Source organism: Ostrea edulis, chromosome 7, assembly GCF_947568905.1.
Source record: "Ostrea edulis chromosome 7, xbOstEdul1.1, whole genome shotgun sequence".
Taxonomy (NCBI): domain Eukaryota; kingdom Metazoa; phylum Mollusca; class Bivalvia; order Ostreida; family Ostreidae; genus Ostrea; species Ostrea edulis.
In genome coordinates this window covers 79783501-79805427 of record NC_079170.1, presented here as the reverse complement: position 1 = coordinate 79805427, position 21927 = coordinate 79783501, and the positions used below count along the sequence as shown (strand labels likewise).

The window sequence follows — 21927 nt, the reverse complement described above, 5'->3', positions numbered from 1 at the left end:
CTACATTGACAGGGTTGCATAGTACTTTACAGGGTGTTGCTAAAACACGGAACGGAAAACGGAACGGAAAACAGAAAGTGAGAGCAAGGAACGACAACTCTGGGTAGCGATTGAAATATATTATGCAATGATCTGATGAGGTCAGCATTTTATAAAATCAAAAGGATTATTATGAATAAGGGATGCAGAAATTACAGAGAGAACGGGAGGACATACTCAGAATCCACCGTTTGATATACTAAAATGTACATATAAATACACAATATTCACATGTATACATAGATTTGTCTTTAGAGCAAAAAATACGGAAGACGGAACGGAACGGATTTTAAGAATTACAATAATTAATGTAGATAAGATAACGCCAAAAAAAAATCAGGGGGAAATCAATCATTTTGATTAAAATCAACAATTTGGGAATTGTTTACAAGCAATAAAACTACTTTATCTGAAAATTTTGCATCATAAATTGAATAAGGGAATTAAGTTAAACGTAAAAGTATCAGAATTTTCAAAGTGTTTCACAAGAATTTTGAAATTTTGGCATTGACAGAGGTGTTAGCGAGCAGTAACACCTATGAGTACAGAATGAAAAGAACACATGGTTTATATACCCCCCCCCCCCCGACAAAACGTCATTAACGCACATGAACATATATTTAGTACTATATGTATTTACTAAGTATATGTGTGTGCTTACAAGTGTGATATGTATAAAACAACGATAACTCATGATCTTATTAAGTCAACAAGTTCAACATCTTGTGTTTGATTGATCATTATTTTAGCTAACAGCTAGACTTAGTGACCGCAACACTCCAATCCTAAACACGGAGGGCTTGTGGCAGTTCATTTCTAAACTAAATACTTGTATATCTTAACAATGAGATGACTTTTAAAGCAATTTCATATATTATGAAATAAATCTGTTGATTCCTCTTAATTAATATGGGTCGTAAACTTCACCCTAGTTTACATTGATTCTGTTTCAATCTTTCAGTTTCAACACTAATCCGGAGGATATCTGTATATGTATGAACGTTAGATTTATCCAAAATGAGGCAAACCTTTTTTCCACACAGACTCGAGCTCGTTCGCTGTGAAATTTGATGTGATACATAAAATTAATGTATATTGTACCAGTTGTAGAACTAACTTCGATTAAAAGCACGTTCGATTTAACCAGACAGTTGAAAAGGCTATGTTTGGGGGGAAATTGTTGAAAACCTTTTTTTTTTTTTTTATGTTTTATCTTTTACAGTGTTGTTTTCGGGGGGGGGGGGGGGGGGGGGGGGGGGGGGGGGGGGGGGGGCTTTTATTCACTGGGTAGGCTCTTAAAAATTTTTCTTAGGGTATCAGCCAGAATAAAGTAATATAATTTGAAAGGGGTCCAATTATAATTCAAGTCTTTTTCATTATATTTATTTATCTTATTTTCTTTTTCTTCATTTGTGAAACAACAGACTCTCACAATTTCTGGGGGGGGGGGGGTTGACTGACAAAGCCGGGAAAAGGGATGTTACCAACAGGCGCTTGCTTAATATTTTTATTAAAACTTACTATGCCAAATATTAAACAAGCACCTGTACTTAGTACATTCATCCACAAAATCCACCGTTTTAAATACATATAAAATACATTACTAGTATATGAGGTATTTTATGAAATGGTGGATTCTGAGGATGACTTCCTGTTCTCTCTGTAAAGTGACTTATGAAGGTGATCGTCGGAGAAAATCACAGATTTTGGATAAATTATTGGTTCTATATTCATTACAAGTTTTATTCGGAAATAAATTGTCCATTTAATTTCATTTTTCATTTGTAGAATAAATATTTTGTAAACTTTTATCTGATTGGTTCTCTCGAACGATACAACAAATGAAAACGAAGTTTACAAACAGCTTGTCGGTTAAACGCAATGCTCGCGTTGGATGAATCAAAATATTTTTTATATATTTGCGTAATTACAGCTAATCTTTAGTACATAGTTTGTTCTGATTTACAGAGGAAATCAATATCTACATTTATTTGACAGGTACGTTTTATGACCTTACCAGAATTAATGTTTATGCTTCCCATACACGAAAAAGTGAAATACTACTCGAATTTCCTCGTTTAGGTATCCTTTATTTTGATTCCCGTTGTTAGTTGCCAGCATTTTCTTCAATACCAAAGTTCAGGAATAATGATTTGAAGTCATCAATGCCTAAATTGGAGGGCGGTTCTTTAGTTTTGTGTGATAATATGTGTCTTCTTTCTTTCTGTTCCATGTGATTATGTGTTACTGTTGTTAAATGTTCTTTCTTGTATTTCATTGCAGTCTTGCAGTGACACAAAGCAGAGAAATAAGGAATTCTCCACAATCCAGTGAACCATGTCTTTGTCTAGCAGGGAATGGGATGACCTCAAATCCTTACTGGACAAGACCGTTCACAAATTCCTCGGCTTCACCGAACCTTCGCTAGTCACAGCAGCCCTCAACTGTATCGACAAAGGATATGACAAGACTAAGACAATCAGTATGTCAGACAAACAGCTGCAGTGTATTAGTACTATTTGTAGTAGGATAAAAGACATCAATATAGAATTGTACTGCAGGGTTCGAAATTAACTTTTTCAAACACTAGTCCCTATGGATTAGTCACTATTGATGTTCACTAGTCCGCAAAGCATTTCACTAGTCCGTCCAGTATGAAAGGTGAAGATAACGAACAGTGATCAATCTCATAACTCCTATAAGCAATACAAAATAAATAGTTGGGCAAACAAGTATATCATATTTAATGATCTTCATTTCATTCAATAGTAATTAATGAAATCAAACACATCACAGTTGCAAGCAATTCAGTTTCTGACACCTACAGAAGAAAAAGACCACCATACTTTATTTTGCATTCAAGGTCTTTAGAAGCATACAGTAACCTCCGAGTGAATCCTTTTATAAACGTCCATAACATGTACGTTCGAGATCGACGTTCCCGTTGTTTTTGTGCTCAGTTCTTAGACTTAGAGTCACAGGAGTTCGAAATTTTATCAATAAAGTCAATAAAATTCACTCGATTGACCAAGCCATGAGCCATAGTGTTACGAACTCCTGTCTTAGAGTCACGAATGACGAGAACATGTGCGCACAAACATGCTTGTTCTTTGATCACACTACTTGCAGTTCTTGCACCTCAAACAGTGCTCGAGCTGGGCTTCGCCATTTTCGCCAATGGCGAATTTTTTTCAAAAATGGCGAAAAAAAATTGAAAGTGGCGAAAATCCCTTTTTGCAATAAATTGTATTTTTAATCCTTTGTCAGTGACACATTATCGCCTGTTTGTTTATGCAGTCAAAATCTGTTTATTCAGTCAACGCGTGCGACCGGAAATCTCGCGTCGCTCCAGTGCACACAGAGCTGGTCACAGCCTCAGGTAATTTATGGCTGCAAAAAAGTCGGTGATTATGAAATAAAGTACATTGGACAGCTGTTTACCCTGCTGTGGTCAGTTGTTTAACATTTAAAGTCGTATTCATTATCGTGTTATCATCTCCACATTGATGTCAATTCTTAACCAGAGAACCGACCGGTAATTAAATTGGCCGTATTATTGTGTATAATGTATATATGAATACATCAATTGTTTGTTTTTGCGGCCAAACTTGTTGATAACGAGATTTTGATTTTGATGTGTTTGATTTTAGTTCGAATATTTCATAAACAATGTGGTCGGTCACCATTGATATGGACATAACAATTTTAATAAATAATTTTCTTTGAAGTTCGGTGCGCAACAGTATAAAAATGCTAATCTCATAAGACTATGCACCCCATTCTATTTTGACACTAAACTTGTAGCTTCTGACCCTAGTCAGTCTAAAATTAAAAAAATATCTATGTTTGGCTTTACAGTCAACCCCACCTGCTCAAACATCTGATTCTGTCCAAATTGCAAAATCTTTCATACAAAAACGGAAATTTAATAGGGAATGGTTGAGATACGACTCAAAATTGGGCTTGATGTTTTGTGACATCTGCATTTCGGCCAATGTACACAATGTTTTCACTGAGGGGTGTAACATCATGAAATTTATATTTATATCATTTATTATCTGAATTTTGATTTCCATAATAGAATTTATCAAACAAATCAACTTCTTATTATTTCAGAAAGAAATGTTTAGGTATGGTAGCTGCATGGATATGATTAAGTAATGTAACTGATTCAAAATGCTAAAATAAGTGTAATGAATAAAATAATATATAATATGATTGAAATAATTGTAAAGCATGTGATTATTTGTGCCGCGCCACTCCCCGAAAAAGTGGCGAAAGGGAATTCTGGTCCAGTGGGAGCACTGACCTCAAACCCGTTTTCGTGATGCGTACTCGGAGTTCGAAATCGGTAGGAATTTGTGCTCGTTCGAAGAACGGCGGTCTTGAATGCACTCCATGTGTTTGGAAGATCAGGATGTCATAGTCACGCAAACACTTAACCATGCAGGTAATCTAAGAGACTCGGACAAATCTTGCTAAAATCTTAACCAATTCAAGATTGATTTCCGGATTTTCACTAGTCCGTACAGACTAGTGCTATAGAGAGTTTACTAGTCCGACATGTTTTTTACTAGTCTCGGACTTACGGACATGAGGTAATTTCGAACCCTGTACTGTGTTTAGTTGGATTTTATAGATTTGTTACTCCATACATCACAACTGAGTCAATCTAGCTAGAATAATATGACTGTGGGAAAAGCTCTCACCACAGTAAGAATGCCTCCCATGTACTAGTATAGGAGCAGAAAATTGTAGAATCGCTCCAAAACAATTTTAGAATCACCCAAGAATTAACTTTATAAATTTAAAGTTGAATTTTGATACAACTGACCACAATGCTAGTTAATATGTCCTTAACTCTATAAAGAATGATGAAATAATTTTGTGATTAAACATGTTGAAATATCATTTTTTTTTCAATTCAAATATGTTGTTTTACCGAAAACCACGTCACAACACTATTCTTTTTGAAAACGAATGCTTACCTAACTTGCAAAAAAGAACCACCCGCTACTTTATATGGAAAATAATGAAACATACATTCTGCAAAGATGGCTTGGAGACAAAAAGTGTATGTCATTTGCTGTGGACACATAATTACCCTGTAAAATTAACAGACAGACAGGCAGAGATCTCTGCAGTGCTAGAGGAAAAGATTTGTTTACCAGTGCACTTTGCTAACTCTTCATTCAATTAATGAAAGCAATTTTCAACAAAGGAAAAACATTCTACCTTCATATTACTTAAAATGATATATAAGTCTCTTGATTGACAGTTTAATTTCAAACTATGTATTGGATTTCTTATAAAATAACAGTGGAGTATAAATCATAGTAACTTTTCCATAATAGGTCATCTCCTTATTTGGGACCTCACTAGCAATTCCTTCATAAGGTTAAATAATTGTGAATTGTATATTTGCTATGACTTTGAAATTGTGTAAATTTGATATGCTGTTTTAGGGTCTGATTCGCGGGGGGGGGGGGGGGGGGGGGGGGGGGGGGGGGGGGGGGGGGGGAAATGATGCGGTAAAAACCTGATATACAGTATATTGCAGGTATATGGGGCACATTCTGTCATTAAACCGGGTCCGTAGGACAATATTATTGTAATGGTAGAACATTATATCCAAGTCAAATCTTGCTGAGCTTATGTAAATAATAAGATGGAGTGTTTTATAACAAATAGATAAGGAATGTTAACATTTATATACATATGATTCTTAAGGACATTTTGCATTGTAAAATCAGGTAAACTGGAAGTCATTCTGGATGACAGACAGGCTGAGAAATTTTCGGAGAAACTGTTTGATGTGTGGGATGATTACAGGACAAAGAGTCAGCGAAAGAAAAGGAAGGTAAGGGGAGAGATGCGATGGTGAAAGAATTTGTTAGGAATGTAAGGGGAGAGAATCAATGGTGAAAAGGTTTGTTAGGAATGTAAGGGGAGAGAATCAATGGTGAAAAGGTTTGTTAGGAATGTAAGGGGAGAGAAGCGATGGTGAAAGGATTTGTTAGGAATGTAAGGGGATAGAAGCGATGGTGAAAGGATTTGTAGGAATTTAAGGGGAGAGAAGCGATGGTGAAAGGATTTGTTTGTAGATCTGTGTACATGTTCTTTCAAAAGACTTTTTATAAAAACTGCTAAGGATCTCAAATATGGAAGAGAGTTGGTAGTCGATACAAGAAGACAATACTGAATAAACAGTGCTAGATTAGTAACATCTAAAATGAGTTTTAATTATGTAAAGTGTATCATTACAGAAATTTGAAGAACTCCATACATATATGATTATTCTACAAAGAAATGCGCTGCCACTTTCTGCCAGTTTAAAGAATATTTTGTTAGACAAAAGCTTCAAACTAAAAATACCCTTTAACATTACTATGAACTTGGATTACATGTATATTCAGATATGTGTTGTTCATTCACATTACAGTAAAACAACATTACAATGAACATGCTTGTAATGGATTCATGCTTACAGCGAAGTGATTTTCATTCCCTGTAGTTTTAAAACATTATCATAAACTCATTGATCGTAGAGAATTGATTTTATGATGAATTGTTTGTTCTCAGTACTTCACTATAAGTGCGTTTAACTGTATACTAAGTCACTGAATTATTTTGACCAGGAGGGCGATAGAGAGAAAGACGAGGCCTCAGAGAGGAAAAAGCGGAGATTCGTGGATGATGGTCCAGTGGAAATGCCAGTCATTCCAGGTCCTGGGAATCCCAGTCCAGGTCAGCTGACCGGAGACAAGGTAGTCGACATAAAACGTGCTTGTGTTTCCTGCCAGTAAAACTTTAAAATCTGAGACTAAGTCATTTTTTGTATTAATGTTACTTTTTTCATCATGTTGAATTCCTTATAAATGTTTTCAAATACTATGATATATCTGTGGTATACATAATCATTTGTTGTGGGGAGTTCTTAGTCCATGTTGAAATTGAGTTGAGACCATAAAAAGCCATTTTGTTGAAATTGATTTGCGACCATAAAAATATGGTGACATGTAACCCAAAAAATAAATAGATAAATAAATAAAAAATGAAAACAGTCTTTGATGTTGATACAATATATATTTTGTTGTTGTTATTGTATTTTCTGAGATGTTGAACATGCACAATTTATTTGTTGTTTGCATGCTGTGCATTCAATCTTTGAATGTGTTTTTACTCTTTTGCTGTTTCTGTTGTAGATAAAGGAAATGATGGCCAATGCTAAGTCTATGATCAATGAAAGGAAGACCCAACTGTCAGCGATGATGCCTGCTCCCCCTAGGCCTTCACTGGTATAGGATATAAGTTGATTATTTCAGTTTTAGGCCCTCACTGGTATAGGACATCAGTTGATTATTTCAGTTTCACATAAAGTTTAAACACTAGCTTTACTTGAAATCTTCCCAAATTGCTGCTCTTTGAATGAGAATGTACATGTATACCCCAAAAGATTCTAAATTGGAAAATGCAGGGGGAAAGTTGTTGGATTGGAAATTGTGATGTGCTTTGAAATGATTAATAATAATTTGAAATAATAATGATATTTAATTGATAAAATTTGAGCCAATATGGTCTTGGGATTTTATTAGGAAGTGGTTACATTGTATACAGAAATCATTGGAGACTTCTAACTTGAACATTGTTAATGCTTTACAGGGCGGGCTGTCGCATAATGAAATCCTCATGAATGAGGCGTTAGAAAAAGTGAGGCGAGCCCAGGAACTGCAAGCCAAGATACAGAACCAGATGTCTGGTCTCATGCAGGGGTAAGCTAACGATAAAATTATTGTTCATTTATCAGGGGTAAGCTAATGATAAAATTATTGTTCATTTATCAGGGGTAAGCTAACGATAAAATTATTGTTCATTTATCAGGGGTTACTAAGCTAACGATAAAATTATTGTTCATTTATCAGGGGTCAGCTAACGATAAAATTATTGTTCATTTATCAGCGGTTACTAAGCTAACGATGAAATTATTGTTCATTTATCAACGATAAAATAGTTGTTTATTTATCAGAGGTAACCTAACGATAAAATTATTGTTCATTTATCAGGGGTAAGCTAATGATAAAATTATTGTTTATTTATCAGGGGTTACTAAGCTAATGATAAAATTATTGTTCATTTATCAGGGGTAAGCTAACGATAGAATTATTGTTCATTTATCAGGGGTTACTAAGCTAACGATAAAATTATTGTTCATTTATCAGGGGTTACTAAGCTAACGATAAAATTATTGTTTATTTATCAGGGGTTACTAAGCTAATGATAAAATTGTTTATTTATCAGGGGTAAGCTAAAGATAAAATAGTTGTTCATTTATCAGGGATAAGCTTACGGTAAATTAATCCTTTATTTATCAGAGGTAAGCAAACAATAAAATGATTGTTTATGAGTTGATTAAAGCTTTTTATAGTTTTCTCGAAAATCTGCTCTATAAACTGCCATTTTTATCACAATCAGTGGTTAAATCTGTCAGCCAGTTATGTTCTTATTCATTACTCTCAAATTATAAATCATTCATAAAATAATGCCATTACTTTGTGTAGCAACAGAAGTGCTCTTGCAAGTGCAGCTTATAAATTTTGTAAAAGTATATTAATGATACAAAATATCTATATATTTTTTCCAACTCTTTAGAATCTACTATGAATTTAGATATATGTATATGAAAATAAACATGGAATAGTGAGGGCAGGTGTAAGCATGGAATAGTGAGGGTGAGTGTAAACATGGAATAGTGAGGGTGGGTGTAAACATGGAATAGTGAGGGTGGGTGTAAACATGGAATAGTGAGGGCAGGTGTAAACATGGAATAGTGAGGGCATGTGTAAACATGGAATAGTGAGGGTGGGTGTAAACATGGAATACTGAGGGTGGGTGTAAACATGTAATAGTGAGGGTGGGTTTAAACATGAAATAGTGAGGGTGAGTGTAAACATGGAATTGTGAGGGTGGGTGTAAACATGGAATTGTGAGGGCAGGTTTAAACATGGCATAGTGAGGGTAAGTGTAAACATGGCGTAATGATGGCAGGTGTAAGCATGGAATAGTGAGGGAAGGTGTAAACATGGAATATTGAGGGCAGGTGTAAACATGGAATAGTAAGGGTGAGTGTAAACATGGAATAGTAAGGGTGGGTGTAAACATGGAATAGTGAGGGCGGGTGTAAACATGGAATAGTGAGGGCAGGTGTAAACATGGAATAGTAAGGGCGAGTGTAAACATGGAATTAGAAGGGTGAGTGTAAACATGGAATAGTGAGGGCGGGTGTAAACATAGAATTGTGAGGGCAGGTGTAAACATGGAATTGTGAGGGCAGGTGTAAACATGGAATAGTGAGGGTGGGTGTAAACATGGCAATGAGGGTGAGTGTAAATATGGAATAGTGAGGGCAGGTGTAAACATGGAATTGTGAGGGCAGGTGTGAACATTGAATAGTGAGGGCGGATTTAAACATGGAATAGTGAGGGTGGGTGTAAACATGGAATAGTGAGGGTGAGTGTAAGCAAGAAATAGTGGGGGCAGGTGTAAACATGGAATAGTGGGGGTGGATGGGTGGACAAACATGTTACTGTACTGAGAGAAAACCTTATAAAAGAGAAAGGACAGATATTCTATAATTATAGCAACCAATCAGATTGAAAAGGCTAAAACTCTAGATAAACACTTGTTTAATTGAACCATGTGTTATTATCACTGATTGTTGCAAAGTTACATGACACCAAATGTCAAAGGCTGTCTTGATATTAATTTGGATTTGCAATGTTAAGTGATTTTTTTACTTGAATGAGTTGTCTTTCTTTTTCAGGAAAGGGGGTCAAGGTGCTGTAATACCAACAAAGTAAGAAGACTGTTGTGTGTAGTAATTATGTTTATTTTAAAGATGTCCAGTTCTCTTGGGAATCATTTGAAAGAAATCCAATAATAATAACAATTTCTTTCTCAATCTCTTCAGACCCACACCGCTGATCTTGGATGCCGAAGGTCGGACAATCGACGCCAAAACAGGACAGACCATTCAGCTGACTCATCATACCCCCACGCTAAAGGTTTGTTGCTTTGCATACGATTTCATGTCGTGTAAATGGTTAAAATTGCACCCAATCAGAAGTCCTTTATGTGATATTGATGATCTGACTAGGCTACTGCAGTTGTGGAGGGAAACAAATTAATACAAGTTATGGGTGTAAATTGTCATTTATTAAAAGACATTGAAGATATTTTACATTTCTCTACACAGGCTAACATCCGAGCCAAACGGAGGGAGCAATTCAAAGGCTTGATAGAAAAGCCCCCGGAGGAGATCAGCGAGGGCAAATACTTTGATCCCAGAGTCGGGTATGTTGAAATCCCAGAGTGGGGTGTGTTGAAATCCCAGAGTCAGGTATGTTAGAATCCCAGAGTCGGGTATGTAGAATCCCAGAGTCGGGTATGTTGAAATCCCAGAGTCGGGTATGTTAGAATCCCAGAGTTGGGTATGTTGAAATCCAAGAGTTGGGTATGCTAGAATTCCAGAGTCAGATGTTAAAATACCAGGGTTGTGTATGTATGTAAACTTTCGAATGACCATAGAGATGGATAGCTGAAAGATAGCAATCCGGATTTCGATATTCAGCTCCAATACGGCCCTTAATTAATCCGGATTTCAATATTCAGCTCCGATGTGGCCCTTAATTAATCCAGATTTTGATATTCAGCTCCGATACGGCCCTTAATTAATCCGGATTTCGATATTCAGCTCTGATACAGCCCTTAATTAATCCGGATTTCAATATTCAGCTCTGATACGGCCCTTAATTAATCCGGATTTCGATATTCAGCTCTGATACAGCCCTTAATTAATCCGGATTTCAATATTCAGCTCTGATACGGCCCTTAATTAATCCAGATTTCAATATTCAGCTCTGATACAGCCCTTAATTAATCCGGATTTCGATATTCAGCTCCGATACGGCCCTTAATTAATCCGGATTTCGATATTCAGCTCTGATACGGCCCTTAATTCTATGCATCCACATGTTTCTGTTATAATGCTGGCTCTGTGTTGACATCCATTGATATTATTGTTACAGATAACAGATGCCTTCTCAAGTCGAGGAAAAAAATTGAAACCCAAATCCTAAGTTATGTTCAGAGCACAGTTCTACAGAGCTTTAGTCTTACATTGATGTATTTATCTTTTATTTTAACTCGAGTGAAAGTTAATTTGTTCAACATCTGTAGGTCCCGTATCCTGTACATTTGGTGGTCTATCTTTTCACATTTTCAATTTCTTCACCATGTAGTCTTTGTTAATGGGGATTCAAGTTTATGCACATGAAAGATCATTGCAAGGGAAGATAATTGGGTAATGGTGAAAGTTGATTCAGAGCTCTAGTCTTTGTTTCAAGAATATATAACCTAGCAGAGTGCAGACTTGAATGAAAGCTTTCCTGAACATACTGGATAATCAGTTTTGTTTTTACAATGACCCCTAGGGGTCAAGGCAGAGTTCTATGGACTACTGAGTCCCAAGAGATATTCCATACTTCATTGATTGCATATTGTATTACATTAAATATGCAATTTTGACAGTGAATGCGATTAAAAATGTAAAATTAATTGTAAATCTTGTGTTAGAAAATGACAAGGGTACAATGGATTAGTTAAATTAATGTATCATTATCCTTGTGTAAAGTTCATTCAGATGATGAGCCCAGGGGGCCAGGCTAGAGCCCCACTAAGGGATTCAAGGTTCACATAGGAAGATATAAATGACTGATGTAACGAAAATGGACTTTTGATTTTTAACAGTGCACGTCAGGCTCAAAGGCCAAAGAGGGGGTTCAAGTTCCACGAACACGGGAAGTTCGAGGTCATTGCCTCTAGACTTCGTGCCAAGGTAAATTATAAATTAGTGACACTTTCTTTAGATTTTGAATGAAGATAGTTTAAAGTTTCATGAAATCAGAGTATTTATGATAGAAATAGTTTGAAGTTTCATGAAATCAGAGTATTTATGATAGAAATAGTTTGAAGTTTCATGAAATCAGAAGATTTATGATAGAAATAGTTTGAAGTTTCATGAAATCAGAAGATTTATGATAGAAATAGTTTGAAGTTTCATGAATATTAGAACCTTTATAAGAATATGAGGAAAGAAAAATATAAAGTTTGGAAAATGGACAATTTTTTTACTATTCTAAACACTTATACATTAAAAAAACCCATTCTTTATTTACTTTCTATTGTCATGATTGTATGTATAGTAAATTTGTGATATTCAGGCACAGCTGGACATTTTACAAAGTGAAATCGCTCAAGCTGCCAAGAAGACTGGGATTGCCTCTGCCGCTAAGCTGGCCACCATTGCACCGAAGAAGGAACTGGTAGGTTTACCAAAACGGAAACCGATATCCAAATTACAGACTGTTGTTGTTTGTAAGTCCTCTAACACTAAACCCTCATTATTGTCAGAGAGAAGGCGAGATTCCGGCCGTGGAGTGGTGGGATAGCTATCTTCTTCCTACGGACAGCTACGAAGATATTGATGACAGATTGAAGGACGGGAACTTTGAAGGGGTCACTCATCTAGTGGAACACCCTTTACAGCTCAAACCTCCAAGTAAATATTTATAGAACTACTCTTTACCTATACCAGAATACCCTATACAGCTCAAACCTCCAAGTAAATATTTATAGAACTACTCTGTACCTATACCAGAACACCCTATACAGCTCAAACCTCCAAGTAAATATTTATAGAACTACTCTGTACCTATACATGAACACCCTATACAGCTCAAACCACCAAGTAAATATTTATAGAACTACTCTGTACCTATACATGAACACCCTATACAGCTCAAACCACCAAGTAAATATTTATAGAACTACTCTGTACCTATACATGAACACCCTATACAGCTCAAACCACCAAGTAAATATTTATAGAACTACTCTGTATTTAGCTTACCTGAACCGTAAACTCAAGTGAGCTTTTTATATCAAAATATATCTGTTATATGTCATTGTCATAAACTTCTTACATTTAAAACTTCCTCTTCAGAATCTCACCGACAGTGGTGACGTCTCCATTTGAGTGAAATATTCTCAAGAGGGATGTTAAACAATATACAATCAATCAGAATCTCGCAGATGCTTTTAAACTTAACTCACAGCCTGCTTCCAAACTTAACACAAAGGGTGATTGGGTAGAAGGGTTACTTCATATGAAAGGTCATACCTTGTAGTGGTAATATTTCTATTGTCTTTCTCACTGGCTGTATGGGCACTCTTAGCCATTTAGAGCAGCACTAAATTCACCTTCTACACAGAAGAGCTCTTATCTTGAAACTTAGGGATGCAATATAATAATTACAGTTTGTGAAAATAAGACCTGTAACATGTACTGTGGAATCATTTTAATTCGGGGGGGGGGGGGGGGGGTTTGTGGGTAAGCGATACAATGTCACAAGGAGAGATAACTCTACATTTTTTCTCCTGGAGAACTAGTACCCAGCTTTTTAGGACATAAATGACAAAGTTTTTCTCCGGTAGAACTAGTACCCAGATTTTTATAATAAAATTGACAAAGTTTTCTCTAGGAGAACTCTTACCCAGATTTCCATTTGATAAAATGACAAAGTGTTTTTCTCTCCAGGAGAAATGACAAAAATTTTCTCGTGGAGAATCTATTTGATAAAATGACAGTTTTTCTCCGTGAAAACTCCTACCCAGATTTATGACAGAAAAGACATACTTTTTCTCCAGGAAAATCCATTTAATAAAATGAAGAGTTTTTTTTCTCTGGGAGAACCCGTACCCAGATTTTAATTCATTACTTAAGTTTTTTTCTACGTGAGAACTCGTACCCAGATTTCTAATTTTTAAAATGACACAGTTTTACAGATTTGTAGGATAGGAGAACTCGTAAAAAAATGTTCGAGGAGACGTAAATTCATGGGTAAGAATGATCTATGAAATTCATGAACATCAATCCCCCATGAACAATGACGATTCCATAGTATGTGGTTGTCGAATAGCAGGATCTTGAGAGGGATTCTAAAGAAGATCTATACAATCAATCAATCAATCGAATAGCAGGACTTGGCTACATATTGAGCAGGTGATCTGTAAGATTTACTTGTGTAAGGTGACTCAGTAGAGTTTTCTGTAAGATTTACTTGTGTAAGGTGACTCAGTTGTTCATGTTCTGTAAGATTTACTTGTGTAAGTGACTCAGTTGAGTTTTGTGGCCCATGGGCCTCGTGTTTGGCTTTGGTGCCAAGAAACTCCATGGAAGAGGAGAGAGCTGTGATTTTTTTTTTTGGCAGACCTAAGATTGAAGAAGGAATTAAAACAATTTTTTAAAAAAATTCAGATGAACCAGAAAAAGAACCACAAGTACCAGTTTATCTCACAAAGAAAGAGAGGAAAAAACTACGACGGCAAAATCGGCAAGAAAACCAGAAAGAGGTCCAGGAGAAGATTCGACTGGGTCTGGTGCCCCCGCCGGAACCGAAGGGTGGGTCAGCTGTGAATACGTGATGGAACTAATGCATCACAAAGTTATGACAGCTTAGCTTTAATACTTTAGATATGAGTTTTAATGAACAGCTATGATTTAATGCTGATGATAATACCAGTGTTATAACTTTGTGTTGTAGTGCGTATGGCCAATTTAATGCGAGTGTTGGGGACAGAAGCGGTGCAGGATCCCACTAAAGTGGAGGCCCATGTCAGGGCACAGATGGCAAAACGACAAAAGTATGGCACTTTTCTTCCATTTATTGAACACTAACTTCTCCCAATACAACACCTTTTACTTTTCTTCCATTTATTATACGCTAGTTTCCCCCATTATGACACCTTTCTTCCATTTATTATACGATATACTGCATATATCGGTGTCATTTAGAGTCTGGATGTTTTCAGCTTTAGTTGATGATGGCAACACGGGCTAAGCCCGTTTTGAGCCTGAACTCTGTGATACCATAAATATAGAAAGGGGTCTAACTCTGACCCAGATAAAAAAAAAAATACCCACTCGCTTCAAATGCCTAAAAAATCAGAAACTAGGTGTGATGTGAGTAATATGCCGGTCTCCTCACATAGATTAATGTTTTAACTGCCAAATTTCAAGCCCAGGTTCTTAAAATAACAAAGATATACGTCGTTTTCTCGACCTGTTAATTTTTACTTGTCCAGGTCACCAGGTGGTTTCTCTTTATATTGGACTGTGGCATTAGCCCTATGCATTCTATTGGACTGTGACATACTCAAGATTTCTTTTTGTGATATCAGAGATAGTTTTCTACTTTGTTTTTGTAACTTAAAATGATCAGTTATAGGTAGGTAAAATCTCATTTATTTAGATATTGTGTTTGATAAACAAAATACATGGTGACTGTCTGGAAATATCATTGATATGTGGACTCGAGAACTCAACTTACCTTTGTCGAAATATCGTTTATATTTCAAGACATTAATCATGTATTTCATGTGAATACACTTAAAAAAATAAGTATGTATATTCACTGAAATAAAATGTTGAATGACTACTGTCGATGATGACATATTTTTGGTTGACTTTCAGAGCACATGAAGAGGCTAATGCAGCACGAAAGCTGACCACAGACCAGAGGAGGTCAAAGAAAGAGAAAAAAATCAAAGAGGACACAACTCTAGGGGTCCACGTCTCAGTGTACAGGTCAGCAAGAGAACTCAACATTTCAACTGTGAAATTTACAGAATTCGTGTACATATAAAAAACAACCGAAAACAATTTTTAAAAAAATGTGGTCACCATTATTTACTCCTTTTTAGAACATCTTCATTTTGTAATGTTAAACACGTGGGAAGTAAATGATATATACCTCAACTGAACAGGGTTTTATCATGTATAACCTTTCACGAACAGATTTCCTTCTGTGTCTAATTGATGTCTTATTGATTTACAGACTGAGAGATTTGACTAATCCTGCTAAGAAGTTTAAAATAGAAGCCAATGCTAAGCAGCTGTTCATGACCGGCATCGTTGTCATGCACAAAGAATGTAATGTTGTAGCGGTGGAGGGCGGGCCAAAACAACAGAGGAAATTCAGGCGACTCATGCTGCAGAGAATCAAGTGGAATGAGGATAAACACAAAAGATCGACAAAAGATGATGGTGAGGAGTCTTCATTTGTCTGTATAGTTCTAATACAGTACACAATGTACGCGGAGTCAAAGTCTACAGTTCTAATACAGTACACAATGTACGCGGGGTCAAAGTCTACAGTTCTAATACAGTACACAATGTAGGCGGGGTCAAAGTCTACAGTTCTAATACAGTACACAATGTACGCGGGGTCAAAGTCTACAGTTCTAATACAGTACACAATGTACGCGGGGTCAAAGTCTGCACAGTTCTAATACAGTACACAATGTACGCGGGGTCAAAGTCTACAGTTCTAATACAGTACACAATGTACGCGGGGTCAAAGTCTGCACAGTTCTAATACAGTACACAATGTACGCGGGGTCAAAGTGTGTACAGTTCTAATACAGTACACAATGTACGCGGGGTCAAAGTGTGTACAGTTCTAATACAGTACACAATGTACGCGGGGTCAAAGTCTACACAGTTCTAATACAGTACACAATGTACGCGGGGTCAAAGTCTGCACAGTTCTAATACAGTACACAATGTACGCGGGGTCAAAGTCTGCACAGTTCTAATACAGTACACAATGTACGCGGGGTCAAAGTGTGTACAGTTCTAATACAGTACACAATGTACGCGGGGTCAAAGTGTGTACAGTTCTAATACAGTACACAATGTACGCGGGGTCAAAGTCTGCACAGTTCTAATACAGTACACAATGTACGCGGGGTCAAAGTGTGTACAGTTCTAATACAGTACACAATGTACGCGGGGTCAAAGTCTACAGTTCTAATACAGTACACAATGTAGGCGGGGTCAAAGTCTACAGTTCTAATACAGTACACAATGTAGGCGGGGTCAAAGTCTACAGTTCTAATACAGTACACAATGTAGGCGGGGTCAAAGTCTACAGTTCTAATACAGTACACAATGTAGGCGGGGTCAAAGTCTGTACAGTTCTAATACAGTACACAATGTACGAGGGGTCAAAGTCTACAGTTCTAATACAGTACACAATGTACACAGGGTCAAAGTCTACAGTTCTAATACAGTACACATGTACGCGGGGTCAAAGTCTACAGTTCTAATACAGTACACACTGAATGTACGCGGCATCAAAGTAGAGCCCTTCTTAGTAGATCTCGGTGAATGTCTGCTTATTAAGGACATATGCGATGTTTTTGACATTTTCTCCTCAAAAATCTTTTTTTCCTCCCCCTGATATGAAGAGTTCTTCAGCGTTGTTATCTTGGTGATTAAATCTAACCTAACTACAGTTCAGCTTTGGTATCTAGAACACTGATATCTCGAATACCATGGATATGTGAAAGTGATTCGAAAGTCCCAACCACTTGTTCTTTAAAGACCCAATTCTAAGTTAACACCCCCAAATGGTAAGTTGCCTGTCATTCAAACATTTAACAATATATCTCATGTGGAGTGACATCTGCAGAGGGTATGGAGGTACCCCAGAGAGGTGTTTTGATAACAATAACAGTCAATCCCTACAGGTATTCTTTAGATCTTGAGGAAGCCCAGTGTACCTGAGTTTTGATAGCATTGACCTGTCCACAACTGCTATTTTCTTGTAATTAAATTTTTAACAATGCAATTTTAATATAATTGTATTCTTTTCTCCTCTATATACATTTATTATAAATTACACAATCAGAAATCAAACAATGGATTTGCACGATAATTTTAAAACTTGTAGCTTACTGAAATAATTTATATTTTCAATTTATGATAGCTCTTTATTTTTAAAAGAAATTATTAATTTAGCCAATGAATGATAGTAGGAGAGAGAGAGAGAGAAAAAGGGGGGGGGGGTGACGGGTGTAGACTGTGTGTCAGCTCCCGTTATCTAGAGGTACAAACACTATCACCACTGAAACTCTACAGACACCCCCTGAGACATGTCCTGTGTATATCAAAAGTATACATAACACCCTGAGACATGTCCTGTGTATATCAAAAGTATACATAACACCCTGATCTTTTGGCCAGGTAAATAACAATGACCATAGATGAGCTCCGCCCACATTTTCATGAAGAAACCATATGGTATTATTTTGGGGTCTTTAAGTATTTTTAGCACATACACAAAACAAAATTATATTCACATAATCACAAAGAAAGTAATAAAAATTCATACGGCTCATGGAAAATAAAATGCATGGAGAAGTTACAGTTTTCACATCTGTCGTTTTATTTTCAGATGACAGCGATTCAGAAGAAGAGCAAGACAAGTCCAACAAATGTGTCCTAGTATGGGAGGTATGTACAACAGATAATTAACTACATGTGTCCTTATCTTATGTCAAAATAAGTATGTTCTGTGTGGGAGGTATGTACAACAGATCATTAACTACATGTGTCCTTATCATGTGTCAAAATAAGTATGTTCTGTGTGTGAGGTATGCACAACAGATCATTAACCACATGTGTACTTATCATGTGTCAAAATAAGTATGTTCTGTGTGTGAGGTATGTACAACAGATCATTAACCACATGTGTACTTATCATGTGTCAAAATAAGTATGTTCTGTGTGGGAGGTATGCACAACAGATCATTAACCACATGTGTACTTATCATGTGTCAAAATAAGTATGTTCTGTGTGGGGGGTATGTACAACAGATCATTAACTACATGTGTACTTATCTTATGTCAAAATAAGTGATTTACATACTGAACCCATGGGTACAGATAATGATAATTAAAAACATCTGTAGGAGGTTTCTAGATTTTTAATAAGAATTTACATGTATCTTTTTTTTGTTGATATTTGTAACAAAATACTGGAGCAGATGCATCGGTAAAGAATATCGGAAGTATTGATAAAACTACTGTGAAGCCAAAAAAAATTGAATGTCTACTTTCTCGGACAGAAAGCTATTAATATTGCTTAGTTTTATCGACTTAGCAAAAAGGGGAATAACTCAATTTTATCTGTTAACCATTAAAGTATTCAATGTAATAATGACCATATTTCACATCTTGTAAATGGATGGTGAGATTTTTGTAATCATTGTATTATTTTTGAAAGGTTCATTAAGTAAAAATAATCCACCATAGGAATTTTAAAAATTTTGTTCATTAGTTGATTTATTTCACCTAGAATTAAACACTGATGTCTATGGGAAAAGCATGTTTTATTAAAATATTTTTAGAATAAATTATATTTACATAAAAATCTCTTGTTTGAAAGTAACATACACTTTCTCTTTGTGAAAATATGAAATAAAAATAATAATTACTACACACATTTGTAGAAAATTAGATTTTTTGTTTTTGCAAAGGGAAGATAACTCTTCCAAAAAAAGTTTTGCTTGCAAAATGGTTGGCTTCTAACCATTTACCTGTCATGTAAATTTCATCTAATTTCACCTAATTTCACTTCCATCATTATCTAACAATAAACAATTATTTTGATTTAAATCCTTTAAATTGTTCATTATCCTTCTGTTATAAATTGAATACCTTGATACAGATGTTTTAATGTATATACTTTTATAAACAAGTGTTCAAAAAACACCGATTACACTTTATAGTGATTTAAATACATGTATAGGTTCTATGACAAATGCTCATTTGTAACCTTTTTTTCTTGAATACGAATTCCTAAAAAAAAATTTTTAATTTTGAAGAGACACAAGGCTTGCCAAGTGTGTCTTGAAAATTAGCGAGAGTTTGGTGCCCAATGGGCACGTGTAATGATGTTATCGGACCTATTTCTCCCATCATACATGTGTAATGATGTTATCAGACCTATTTTTCCCATCATACACTTGTTATCAGACCTATTTCTCCCATCATACACTTGTTATTGGACTTTTTTCTCCCATCATACACTTGTTATCGGACCTATTTCTCCCATCATACACTTGTAAGTTTTTTGTTGTTATTTTTTGTAAACATCTTTCCTTCATCTGATGTAAACTTTATTGAAATATAAACACAAGTGTTCTCGATGATCTGTCAAAATGAAATAATTATACAAGGGAAAATTCCGAAGATTGACAACTTATAAACAACTAATTATAGGAATACTTTCAGGTGTTTTCTAACATATTAGTAAAATCCCCAAAAGAACTGCCAGAGTGATGGGACAACAATAAATACATACAAAAGAAATTATATTTTGTAATATATATATATCAAATGTTTGTCAGTGAAAAGGAAAAGTAAATCATGCTGCAGCTAGAGGGAAAAAAAACTTAAATTTTTGAAATATTTGGCTTAGCAACTGAAAGTAAATTTATTGGCCTAAACGCTTTATATTTTGATCATCATGCCTTTTTAGCAAGACATTCAGTAATTTTTTTTTACATTAATTACATTAAATTTATTTATCGCAATGCATGTATACAAATTTCAATGAAACCTAATGAAATACAATGTATACGGGAAAATGCAGCATTCAGAATTATTCACAACTACCAATACCATTTCCCCCCACATCAATGAAAACTTTGTGAAAGTGTTAAATGATTATAGAATTACCAGGTTTCAATGAATTTTCTGTTAAATGATTATAGAATTACCAGGTTTCAATGAATTTTCTGTTAAGTGATTGTAGAATTGTCTGGTTTCAGTGAATTTTCTGTTAAGTGATTGTAGAATTGTCTGGTTTCAGTGAATTTTCTGTTGTAGGGAACCACACAACAGAGAGCTTTCACAGACATCAAATTTAAAGTGTGCCCCACGGAGGCCTTTGCGCGTGAACAGTTCAAGAAGTGTGGCGTTGAACAGTACTGGGATCTTGCCTTCAGTGGTTCTGTGTTAGAGTCCACACAAGACGACGATTTCCTCTAGCGAACCACTGAACTCCAATCTTACTCTTCGATGAAAAACACATCTAAAACAAATTCGGCAACTGTGTTATATCTGACAAGAGAAGGCGAATGTACAGTTATACGCTTTTAGCAGGGGACGCAATGAAATAGCATTTTAATGAGACAGAGAAGATGTGATGTGCGCCAACGTTGTAAGAACTATGGACATCTGGAGAGAAGTTTTGTGTTTTCTCTGGGAGTTGATAATACGTACTAGAGTTATGAAGCATGAGAAGAACTGACCATTATCACCTGAACCCAGTTGCATGATGGTTAGTTAACTTTAACAGACAGTTAACTTCTCATTAACTCTTACATTAAACGTTAACTGTCCGTTAAATTTTCCTCATCGTCGTGCAATTGGGCCCTGACCTATAGAATTCCTTTGGAAGAAAGGAAATCCTTGACGAATTTTTGTTAATTGGATAAAATTGTTTTACTCAATAAACTTGAAAAAAATTGGTTTAGATGATAAATTGTGTTTTGTTGTCATGGTAATGAATCTGATATACTTGTCAGGCTGTCCAGCGGCCCTAAAATTCCTAAAAATTCCTTTAAAAAAATGTAAAATTCAAGGGGAAATCCTAAAAAAGCCCTTATTTTTCATGTCAATTCCTACTTTTTTATCAGTCTTGAAAAATCAAAATGCATTCATACAAAATGTGTGTTATTAACGTAGATTGCAGTTCTTATTCAGATAATGCTGATGCAGTGAAAGGCAGTTGACCTGTGGATCCATGTGTCAAGCTTGTTTATTGGTTGTGACTTTGTGATAAAGAGTTGAGATTTTAGGTTATAGCCAATAATAGCTGAGACCATGGAACACTGGAATACGCCCTTCCTGTACTTACATCTTATTTGTGTGTCATGTGAGTTTCTTATTGTCAAATTTGACAAGGTAAGTCCTTTTAA

The 21927-nt window shown here is 35.7% G+C and overlaps 1 protein-coding gene across 1 annotated transcript; it reads left to right on the top strand.

Moving 5' to 3' along the window:
- Positions 1-1854: 1854 nt before the first annotated feature.
- On the top strand, positions 1855-21491 carry LOC125653382 (U4/U6 small nuclear ribonucleoprotein Prp3-like). The gene is made up of 18 exons (XM_048882825.2): positions 1855-2037; positions 2323-2521; positions 5793-5899; positions 6678-6806; positions 7245-7337; positions 7702-7811; positions 9860-9892; positions 10007-10100; positions 10292-10389; positions 11845-11932; positions 12318-12419; positions 12508-12655; positions 14414-14557; positions 14700-14799; positions 15629-15742; positions 15993-16201; positions 18396-18454; positions 20834-21491. Exons 2-18 carry the CDS (start codon positions 2377-2379, stop codon positions 20993-20995), a joined length of 1935 nt encoding a protein of 644 aa, XP_048738782.2. The 5' UTR covers positions 1855-2037; positions 2323-2376; the 3' UTR covers positions 20996-21491.
- The last annotated feature ends 436 nt before the right edge of the window (positions 21492-21927 follow it).

Excerpts from the sequence above, each read along its gene's own strand:
- LOC125653382 (XM_048882825.2), top strand. The coding sequence starts at position 2,377 with ATGTCTTTGTCTAGCAGGGAATGGGATGACCTCAAATCCTTACTGGAC. Across the intron at positions 7,338-7,701 it reads CTCCCCCTAGGCCTTCACTG|GGCGGGCTGTCGCATAATGA; the intron begins GTATAGGATATA and ends AATGCTTTACAG. Across the intron at positions 12,420-12,507 it reads TTGCACCGAAGAAGGAACTG|AGAGAAGGCGAGATTCCGGC; the intron begins GTAGGTTTACCA and ends CATTATTGTCAG.